The sequence below is a fragment of the Daphnia pulex genome, chromosome 7 (genome assembly GCF_021134715.1).
Source record: "Daphnia pulex isolate KAP4 chromosome 7, ASM2113471v1".
Taxonomy (NCBI): domain Eukaryota; kingdom Metazoa; phylum Arthropoda; class Branchiopoda; order Diplostraca; family Daphniidae; genus Daphnia; species Daphnia pulex.
The window spans coordinates 8,393,441-8,404,883 of NC_060023.1; the positions used below are offsets into that span (position 1 = coordinate 8,393,441).

The following is an 11,443-nucleotide window of genomic DNA, read 5'->3' on the forward strand; positions in this document are numbered from 1 at the left end:
ATATGTGCAGATTCAAGGGCTGAGCCAGCCATCATAACGACAAGATATTCAAGTTTTTCTCGTGTTGGCTCTGTCATCAGCAAGAATCTCAGTATCATCACTCGGGTAACAATTTTAATTACTTAATTAACCTGTAACCTGCTAGACATTTTTATGGTGCATGACTTTGCATAGATGATGCAGTGTATTCGAGTGTATTACATAAAAACCTGAAATTTTCCTGTTTATTGACAATTAGGTTTTACCTACTGTGTTATTTTCAACTTTTCCTCACTTTTGCTTGTTGTTTCTGTCAACCCAATTTTTTGTTATTTATTTAGATAAACAGCATCCTGTTTGATTGCAGAAACTTCCGATGATCGAGTTACGGATATGTCCTCGTGTATCTGAGTGAGGACGCCCTTTTTATATCCCGCCTGGTGTAACATTCAACTATTCTGTAGATGGATGCCTGGCCGTATTTCCCAGGCTTAAAGGTAGGCAAAAATTTCACCTCTATTCTTCCTTGTTGACTAGTATTTGGTGGCGTTGATTATGAATTGTTAGATATAGTACGGAGTATGTTTATTCCTGAGCTATAGGCGGTTGACTGGAACAACTGAAGGTTTCTCTTGCCGTTTTCGCTTACTCAGTCAGTCAGTCAGGGTTCATTATTCAACCCATTTGAATAAAAAGAAAATCGTTGGGAGAACACCGCCATGGATGTAGAGGAAATTTCAAATGACTATACAGACTATGAATTTCTATTATCTTCGTAGCATTCCTGTAGCGTAACTATATATGAATACCATACGATAACTGGTGTAATCGCCTAAAGGCAGAGAAATAAGGGTTTCTCTACGGCCTTATAAGGCCCCCGCATCCTTTCACCATCAGCGCATCACCTTCTGACCTTCACTTAAGACGAGCCCGAGTGAGAAAGTAGCTATGCTTCCCAAGAGAGTCGAACACAAGTACCACGCGTTGTACTGTGTCAATATCGATGACCTAACCGGCTCAGCCACCCGACTCTATTGTATATTTGAAAACAGGCAAATTTTATCATTTTTTTTGGAGATGATTGGCAGCTGTAGAAACTAGTGAATCAATATTTAAAAAAGCTGCAATACACTTAATTATGTTGGAAAAGTAGAACCCTTAAACTAAGCTGAATCGACATGCGTTGTTGGTGCCTTGGTGGTTGTCTGAAAGTCGCGGCGGCGGTGCCTACAACACCTTTAAGACTAATAATAAGCCTTGCAATTAATCAACAACTTTAAATTTTTCCTATTACAGATCGGTCAAGCGACCAGAATATGATTCTAGTGCGTGACACGCAACTTCCAAAGCTTATTCGTAACTAACAAACGATGAAAACAATGGATTCAACTGATTTGCTACTCATACGATATCCTCTAACTGGAGATGTTCTAATGATTTCAAAGAAGGGTACTTTATTTTGTTTACGCCTCGAATTTACTAAATACCTGTCTAGGGGCATTTTCATGTAGCAGCAACCGATGGCCAGGAAAAATTTTATTCCAGGGTCGACTGCAAAATTCCGAACTAAGGTTATTAGTGATAGCTAGGAAGAACTTTGTAAGTGAATTTGTTTTCTGGCACAGAAGACATTCACCAATCTCTTGAAGAGAAAGTAAATCTAGCGATTGAGCCCACAGAGATTAATAGCCCAATGATTCTCAGTAAAAAAAAAAGTCCTGTGAAAGATCCAAAATATATTTAAAAATCAGATCTTACCATCAGCAAAGAATATTTTCAATTATTCTTACAAAAACGAATCTGTCAACCATGTGTAGAGGTTTAAAAGTGAATGGCAACTTCTTATTTTTTCCTGTAAAACAATTAACAGTCAAGTCGTAACTCGTAATACGGCTGACATCTTTATGGCTCTCAAATCCGCTCAAATCAAATCAACAATATTTTATTTTCGAATCTGCTGTTCTGCCCTACTCGTGAGTAACAATTCGTCTGCTGGTCATACGACATTGTCTGTAATTTGAAAAGCAAAAAATTCACAAATAAAAATACCATGAAGAATAAATAAGCAATTAACAGGTCTACAAAACGTAAAATTAACATGACGGATAGCTGTTTTTCATTATGTAATTCTGCAATCTTAACAAACACTTAGCAGCAAGAGTGCGTTTGTCTTGAGAATATAGATTTTTAAAAGTCTTTAGCTCGGTTTTTAGGTTAAATGACTTAAAATGTGGCTAATAGAGGTATTCAAGTATATACTGTTTTACTGTATGTTAAGTATTTGTGTGTAAATTTTCAGGTAAACTAGCCTATAATTTCTCCGTGGCCGAAATATATCCAATGATATGGCATTACATCTGTCAAATTTACCAAATGTTTGATTTTGCTATCTACTGCTAGCACTCTATCCTGTGCTGACATACCTGATAGAAAGAGTGATGTTGATCAATTTTCCAACTAGAAGACTACGTACTAAGTTTTGTTACATGATAATCGAAGTATTTTATTCCTTTTTCTGTTGTGTAGAATGTTGGTGAAGTGAAAGCAATTATTGACCTGTGGCTTTACATGAGTTCTGCTGTTCTGTCCAATTTGCTGAAACTGAAACGTTATCTACAGCTGTATGTCTCATCTCATGCTGACACCGGTTACACCCGTCACGTTGCCGAACCGGCCCACACGTCCTACGGCATCAAGGCAGGAGGAGGAGGCGGAGTTGAAATAGTTTCGGGAGACGAGAGACGAGAGCTTCAGGGGCCCCTCAAGAAGGCCGATAAGCGTGCGTTTGCAGCCCCCAAAATTCCGGTCCCGGTTGAACGGCGCCGGCAACGAGCACTGGTGCCGGGCGACGAAAATCGCGTGCCGACCATTCCAGCGATGAACAACGGCCTCCTTCCGTTGAAGCAAATAACGGACCGACAAATAGCCGCCGCCGCCAGACATGGCCGCTGATTCGCCCGGGTTGCCATTAAACGCCGAATCGGTTGCTCACTCGGTCACAGTGTCCGACCGGGTCTAACGTGCCAACAGCAGCGACCAGAGTGGCCGGCCCACACAGCACCAGAAACTCCGAAATCAATGCGGATTCTTCCGGCAGATCCTCTCGGAGGAAGATGCCCAACCACTGCAAAGCCTCACCGGAACCGCTTCCGGTGGAAGAGGCCATTTACACGGAGCCGTCTCTGCACTCGGTGTGCAGCACGGTGACCAGTTTCGGCGAGCGACGCCCAGTGTTCGGTGCCCTTCCGTCATCTGGCGACGATCGCACTATGCAGATCCGTTTGAGCGCTGCGGCAGCCTGCTGGAACACAATTACGAAGAAATGGATTTCGACGAAGATATTTATCAACAAGATCCGTTCGACAGCCAGCCACCGCCGCAGGAGTCGGTCGACTCGAATGAAAATACCGAGTCCGGTTTCAGTGACGGAAGCAAAAGTAGCCGGCCAGGTGGTGGTGGTGGTGGTGGTTATTTCTCATCGGACAGTGAGGCCAGTTTAACTATTCCGGCCGGTTTGGCCCGCTCGAGGGCGGCAATGTTTGAATCGATCGCTCAAGCCAATCAGCGCGTCATCCGCCCGCAATACGGATCTCAGAAATTGGTTCAAGCCCTTGGCCCGCAGCTGGTCCTCTATTCGATGGACTCTCTGCCTCCGACAGAGATTTTTCAATCGATTAAAACCAAAAGCAAAAGCTGTCCGCCTTCGTTGAACGCCATCAACTGGTCGATGGATGTGTGCGTTGAAAACGATGGATTCTTCATGGAATTTGCCAATCAGCGCATCGCTCTACCGGAACCGGGTAGCCCGACCAGTTGTTCCTCTCTGCAGTCCAGCAGTGAAGCCTCGTCGGGAGAAACGGAAATGACCGATAGAAGCAAATCCAGCAGGAAAGTTTCGTTCGTTTTGGGGCCCGTTCGTTCTTCCGCACCGAGTCGTCTACTCTGTCCAAAAATCCCACCGGATGAAGACGACCAACCTTTGGTGACTCACAAAGGAAAGTCTGTTAGTAGTTCGTCGACTTCTACCAGCTCTGCTGCTGTCAGTTTGGCCCGTTTCTTTAAACAAACGTTGACTGTCATCGGCAGATGCGGCGGTGAAGGTCAAAAATATCCGACAGCGAAAGTTTAATTTCTCATGCGCCGGATGATCTTTTGAGCCAGTCGGATTTGGAAATGTTTTGCAAATCCAACGGTGAGAAGCGTCTCAGGAAGGACAGCGGCACAGATGTGACTCCTCCGGATGCTTCACTCTACGATGGAAGTGCATTGGCCATTGACGACATGGATGCGGCCCTGGCCATCTTGGAGATAAAGGCCAAGGCTAAGTCTCGTCACGCGTCCAGCAGCAAACAGACCGAAACTATTTCAGACAACTGCTCGGATGATTGTTCCTCGTCTTCAGATGAAAGTGATATGGACTCTGGCAGCTGTTCGTCCGGAAGTTCATGCGAATCCAGCTGCAATTTGACCGATTGTTCAAGTTGGACCAACGATTGCTGTAGTGAGAGTCTCACATCGTCTGACGTAAGAGACCGCAATAATGGGCATCAATCGGGGCATCTCCCAATCCTGATCCCTTCCATCTCATGTCTTTCTTCCGAGTTTCTTTTATCTATCATTTTACCGTTTGAATGTCTAATATTGGCGTTTGTTTATTACTTTGATTTTGTAGGATGATTAGGCCTATAGAGGTGGAGCCATATCTCCCGGACCCCATCACGACACATCGCTGGATATGACCAGCTCAGACTTAATTCGCGTCTGGACGATCCCGGAAGTCCGACTCAACCGAACGATGGAAAGCATTCGTTACTCCAGTTCGCTCTTTACCATTTCCGACAGAGTCCAGAAAAGTATAATCAATTCACTCGTCCTAAAAATAGATTCGGTGTTTCTAATTATTCTATGTATTAGTAGATTCGAAATGTTGCGTCATGACGACGTGAACACGCTCCGTTCCGGAGCTGGTGACAACGTCAGCAAGTCGGAGAAGAAAAAGAACAAAAACAAGAAATCAAAGGATCGGCCAGAGTCGGTGGCCGGTGCTGACTGGACGTGGAAAGAGCAGGTGGATCTGGTCAAGTTTACCAAGTCACTCATTCAGGCTTCTCTGTTTCAGCTCGATTCCAACGAGCTCAACAAACTGGCCCTATCATGAAGTATATGGGCGACTACCCGATGGCCAAGGGACAGTCAGAAGTTGACAGTGTGTACACTATTCTAATGGTACTACATTCATTAGCTCTTCAGAGAATACATCATTCTAATCATTTTTTCCCTGTGCTGTATAGAATTGCCACAAGCATGAAGTGCTGCGTGATGAGACCTACTGCCAGGTCATGAAACAGACGACCAATAACAAGTCTTCACGCCCGGATTCTTGTCAGCGCGGCTGGAGGCTCTTCTCCATCACGGCTGCTTATTTTAGTTGTTCTGAAGTGTTGAAACCGTACTTGTTCAAGTACCTTGAGACAGCAGCCTACGATAAACGACGAGCTTATCACGGTATGAAATTTATTGACTTGGTTGACGAATACGTTATAATATTGGCTTGCTCGCACAGGAACGGCTATGGTTTGTCTGCAGAATTTGCGCAAAACTCTGCGATATGGTGGGCGTAAGAACGTGCCCAGCATCGAAGAGATCACGGCCATCACGGCTGGCCGAAATTCCAAACGTCAAATGTATCGACTTCCAGGTGGTACGGAGCGCGTAATCAACACCAAATCCACGTCGGTCGTCCAGGACATAATCGAAGAGATTTGTGGTGTGATCAACGTTCGATCCGAACAGGAAATGGAAGAATATTCACTGTATTGCATCGTGGAAGGTGATACGTTCACTATGCCCCTTGCTCGCGAAGAATACATCCTCGACGTCACAACCGAGTTGCAGAAGAATCAACAGGTTTACTACCTGATCTTCTGCCGTTCAGTCTGGCACTATCCAAATTATCTAATGTGGCTGGATAACGCTCTTTACATTGAAATCGTCTTCAATCAAATAGCACCTGATTACCTGGAAGGATTGTTGCTCGTCATGCCTGGCGAGCAGATTTCTCAAGATTGCGTTGTAAGTTATTTTTATCACACAGTTGAACGAATTCTATTCATATTTTTTTTTGTTCCTTTTTTCCTTTTCTGTTTCATGCAGTATGACATTGCAAAAGTTGCTGCTTTACTTCACCGTGCAGCTGATTTAGACCACATGCCTACCATGAAAGAGACCAAATATCTATTGCCGAAGCCGGCCCTCTCTGTTCGTGACATCAAACCTCCAAAATGGGTTAATCTGGTCCAGAGCTCTTGGAAAGAAGTCGGAACATTTTAAACCGTCTCAGGCCAAAGCTCAAGTTTTAGGTTCGTTTTCATTTCCTGTGACGCCACTATAAAACCGGGGCTTCTTTAATTAAAACCCAAAATTGCTTTTTCCAGAGGTGTTAGAAAAGTGGTCCCTTTTTGGTTCGAGTTTCTTCGCCGTCCGGCGCGACGCAGATCCGGCTGAACGATCTGAACATATTTTGGCGCTCAACCGGAACGGTGTTCACTTCCTTGATGTCATTACTCACGTAAATTAGATTTAAATTCCATATTTACAAACGAAATCATATTGATCTTAATTTGTTGTGTTTAAGGAGACTTTGATGCACTATCCTTATTCCGAGGTGATATCTACTCGCAAAGTCAAATCGGAAGAAGGCCCCCTTTTCCTGGACATGAAATGTGGAAATTTGATGCAGCAGCGCGTGACCCGCATTCAAACAGATCAGGCCCAACATGAGATATCTCGCCTGATCCGTCAATATATCACCATTCAACAACGCATCCAGCAGCAGAGCGTTAAAGAAGAGAGTAATCTCGCTTCACGCTGATGATCCAATCGCTTAAAATTACTGTTTGCCGTGGTATATAAAGACAAAATCGCAAATAAAATTAAAAAAAAAAAACTTAAAATAAATAAACAATGAAAGAAAAATTATTCTTTCAACATAACCCATTTTTAAAACATTTCTATGCTTCGATTGGCCATTGTGTAATTTCTCTGTAAGATTCGGACTAAAAATATACCATTTGTAATAGTTAGGGAAACGTTTTATAAAAATTTTATTTGAATTTGAATGATGTTAAAATTTGGTTGAATCTCGGTAACCATAGAAACGCAGCAGACAATTAGTTTAAAACCATTTCATTCAAAACGGTTAAAGAACCCTGATTCCTGACTGACCGTCCTGACATTTCTCTGACACATAAATATAGAAACACGTTATTTCTGGGTTGTAACTTATTAAAGTTCTAAATAAATTTCTTAAAATTAAGTCAATCCCTATCCTTGTGGTTCAGTTTTCCAAATTGTTTTTCAAATCTTTTGCAGGTCTGTGATTTTCGAAGACTCAATCCATCTATCATTTTTTCGTGTTTGCTACCACCCTATTAGTGATTTTTAAATAATTTAAAATTTCCTAATGTTTCCTTAAACTTTAAAAGCTCTGAAACAAACAGTGAAACAAACAAGAACAACAGATAATTTGCTTAATAATAAATAATTTTGCAACGGTTAAAATTTAAAATTCAAATTCAGCCACCAGGGGGACTTCAGCTGTATTGCAGTCGACGAGGACGAGGAAAAAAACCGTTAGAAAGTTTCTCGTACTTCTGCAGGGAAGACCTCGTCAATGAGAGCTCAAGAATCTAAGTAAAAATTTCGTTAAGTTTTAACTTTTTCTACTTAAGAACTGTTTTCTTCTCATGTCAACACGGTAAGCCTCTATTTTCTATTTATTTAGTACAATTACTAACCTAGTTTTGGTAAAATTGGTAGAAGAATCAAGTTCCCCCCATTTTGAAGACTGCTTCCAATTTATCTTCTACATAGCTGGGATTTGTTCCTACTGAATGTTTGTTTCTTCTAACATCAACAAGGTAAACCTCTTTTTTTTCCTAATTTTGTATAAAAATAACTTGGTTTTTGTAAAATTTTTCAGGAGTATCAAGTACATTTCCCACTGTATTTGAAGACTGCTTCCAATTGATCTTCCATCTAGCTGGCATTTGTTTTATTTTTACATCAAATTAGCAGGTATTTATCGCATGAAATTCTTCCTTATATGTGTACTAAAATTTTAAATTTCTCAGAACAGTACTGACTACAGACCGTCTGACCAACCCAAAGCACGGTAGACCATGGGTTCTAAAAGGAACAGAGGAACTGAGGAACATAATGCCTCTAAGAAGATGAAGATGGATTTTCTTCAGGAAGATGAAAGCCTTGTCCCTGTGAAGTTGAATGATTCATGTGGACATGAAGTACGATTGAAAGCTACTGGCAACTTGTCTTCGTGTCAGCAGCACAGGTGTGCAGAAACTCATTCGCCTATTGAAGATCGTTCAGCCGAGTCCGATATAATTTTCCCACTGTACCAAAGTTTCCGGCTTATGAAAACGAACGAGAAGACTAAGAATTCGACTCCACCAAACGAAGACATTGATACAGAAGAGGCCATTGAAGAACTTGAATGGAATGGTGCTGGTTTCGTTTTTTGTGGAAATTTAGCCGCTCAAGAACACGGGTGGCGTTTCTGGAAAAAGGCCATCAAGTTACGAGAAAGGAATCACATTCCAAAGGCCATTCTGATTCAATCGGAAAGTGAAAAGATGGCTTGTTCCAATACTTCTGAATTTCAATCAATGGAAGCACTCGAAATGTTGTTTTGGCAGAGTCGAAGGCATTGGTGTATGCAAGCATATTTAATCGCTCGGCGTATTTCGAAGAAATGTGACTGCTTTCCGAATAGATTTGTCGTCTACCATTTGTTCAAATCCGCTCTTCAACGATGGGAAAAACGCAAGATACCTCGTCACCGCGCTTTCACCACTTCCCTCCACCTGTTTGAGCTGTTTGGGGAAACAGAGTTTTTGGATACTCTAGTCCGCAATGAAACGAAGTCGGAAGATGTGGTCCACTCAACGTTCACCGAATTCTTCAACACCCTGAGGGACCCACAACGGATTAAAACCGAACTGGCTACAGTATTGACATACGACAATTTGATGACTTGCCTGGTTTTTTCTTTCGTATACCAGGTGAAAGTTCACGATGGCGCTCCAATTGATCAAATCATTTTGAATCCTAATCTAGTGATCAAGTCAAAAGCCGAAAAGCTAGAAGAAATTTCCCAGTTGATTCTTGTTATTCTTAAACTGATGGTGTCGATGCCAGTATCGGAAGCTGAAAGTGAAAGATTGAAGAGTCAGCTAGAAATGTACATCAACATCTTTGAACTTAAGCGGGCAAATGTTAAACCAAACCTCTTGCTTAGAGTATGCACGTCGCACCAAGGAACACCCAACGAGTTCAAGTTGATCAAGCTGTTGCTGAAAGCAGGAGCGGATCCCAACGCTCTAGATAATCATCGCCGCTCTCCTCTACACATTCTGACGATGAAAGAACAAGCTTATTCTCATATGTGGCGTTCAAATTCCTATTTAACTCGTGCTCAAGACTTCACTTCGGTGGTTGGAGCGTTTCTGGATGGAACTTTCAAGGATACTCAAGTCGATGTGTATGGAAAAACCGCTTTGGAATATATTAACATTCCCATCACAAAATACCCGAATACGAAACTATGCCGGATGGTAGGCAATTTCTTTTTCACCCGTTATCTTGATTCTCTGCGAAAGTAGCTCGAAGGCTTACTGTTGTGAAATTTAACCTCCATCAGTTCAGTTTATGGTTTTTAAAGACTAGTTCGTTTCAAAACGGTTAGATTTGCGATGCTCTGTATTTTTGAAGTTGGACTGTTTTCCTCGTTTGTGTTTACATAAATTGTACAAAAATTTGTCTTATTGTTACGGGATTGTCCGTGTGAATCGTACCAACCCATTGCTTTTGGATTAATAAAACATGTGAATAGCTCATCCCCTGATTTTTTAGATCTATTTCTTGTAATTTTGCTCTGTCTTCATTTTTTTTCACTTGCAATATTTTTTTAAGTTGATCAGTATGATCACACGGGCTTTTTGGTTTCAATTCAATGCCAAATATGAACATTCTTATACACTGGCTTCCAACTTATTTTGCTGTATATACTTTGAGGTTGAGCGGTTTGAATTTAGGGGAAAGGGGTCGATTGATATTAATCGATATCTTAAACTTGGCTAATTAGAATGTTAGTGTCGTCTGCTGTCGTATTGTTTACAAGTTTCGAACGTGTCTGCACGAAAAATAGGGCAACAAATAAAATTAGGAAAATGTGATAGTCCTGTTAACTCTGCTGGTGTCGCAGCTCTCCATGCATTCCACTCCAATACTCCATACTGTTTAGCAGGTAAATATAACTGAGAATAAAAATGAAGTGATTATGGAAGCTCTAATAGAAGAGTTTAACCTGTTTTTTAAATGTTAGTTCAATGGGTCATTTATCATGTAATAAGTCCCCTTTCAATGCATGGCAGTTTGTTTGCACTGATGTGTAATATTTTCCTATATGTGCAGATTCAAGGGCTGAGCCAGCCATCATAACGACAAGATATTCAAGTTTTTCTCGTGTTGGCTCTGTCATCAGCAAGAATCTCAGTATCATCACTCGGGTAACAATTTTAATTACTTAATTAACCTGTAACCTGCTAGACATTTTTATGGTGCATGACTTTGCATAGATGATGCAGTGTATTCGAGTGTATTACATAAAAACCTGAAATTTTCCTGTTTATTGACAATTAGGTTTTACCTACTGTGTTATTTTCAACTTTTCCTCACTTTTGCTTGTTGTTTCTGTCAACCCAATTTTTTGTTATTTATTTAGATAAACAGCATCCTGTTTGATTGCAGAAACTTCCGATGATCGAGTTACGGATATGTCCTCGTGTATCTGAGTGAGGACGCCCTTTTTATATCCCGCCTGGTGTAACATTCAACTATTCTGTAGATGGATGCCTGGCCGTATTTCCCAGGCTTAAAGGTAGGCAAAAATTTCACCTCTATTCTTCCTTGTTGACTAGTATTTGGTGGCGTTGATTATGAATTGTTAGATATAGTACGGAGTATGTTTATTCCTGAGCTATAGGCGGTTGACTGGAACAACTGAAGGTTTCTCTTGCCGTTTTCGCTTACTCAGTCAGTCAGTCAGGGTTCATTATTCAACCCATTTGAATAAAAAGAAAATCGTTGGGAGAACACCGCCATGGATGTAGAGGAAATTTCAAATGACTATACAGACTATGAATTTCTATTATCTTCGTAGCATTCCTGTAGCGTAACTATATATGAATACCATACGATAACTGGTGTAATCGCCTAAAGGCAGAGAAATAAGGGTTTCTCTACGGCCTTATAAGGCCCCCGCATCCTTTCACCATCAGCGCATCACCTTCTGACCTTCACTTAAGACGAGCCCGAGTGAGAAAGTAGCTATGCTTCCCAAGAGAGTCGAACACAAGTACCACGCGTTGTACTGTGTCAATATCGA

The 11,443-nt window shown here is 41.5% G+C and overlaps 1 protein-coding gene and 1 pseudogene across 2 annotated transcripts; both read left to right on the forward strand.

The window, feature by feature from the left end:
• Nucleotides 1-4,690: 4,690 nt before the first annotated feature.
• On the forward strand, nucleotides 4,691-7,015 carry LOC124197591 (annotated as a pseudogene).
• A 559-nt stretch (nucleotides 7,016-7,574) lies between these two features.
• Nucleotides 7,575-9,893, forward strand: LOC124197812. Of its 2 annotated transcripts, none has more exons than XM_046593360.1 (4): nucleotides 7,575-7,735; nucleotides 7,798-7,898; nucleotides 7,961-8,055; nucleotides 8,112-9,893. In XM_046593360.1, the coding sequence occupies exon 4, from the start codon at nucleotides 8,160-8,162 to the stop codon at nucleotides 9,657-9,659; it is 1,500 nt and encodes a 499-aa protein (XP_046449316.1). In that variant the 5' UTR covers nucleotides 7,575-7,735; nucleotides 7,798-7,898; nucleotides 7,961-8,055; nucleotides 8,112-8,159; the 3' UTR covers nucleotides 9,660-9,893. The 2 variants fall into 2 exon arrangements, with proteins under 2 accessions (XP_046449316.1, XP_046449318.1); XM_046593362.1 differs by having other exon boundaries at nucleotides 8,117-9,893.
• The last annotated feature ends 1,550 nt before the right edge of the window (nucleotides 9,894-11,443 follow it).

What these genes read in the sequence shown, in the direction of transcription:
- LOC124197812 (XM_046593360.1), top strand. Translation starts at nt 8,160, where the DNA reads ATGGGTTCTAAAAGGAACAGAGGAACTGAGGAACATAATGCCTCTAAG.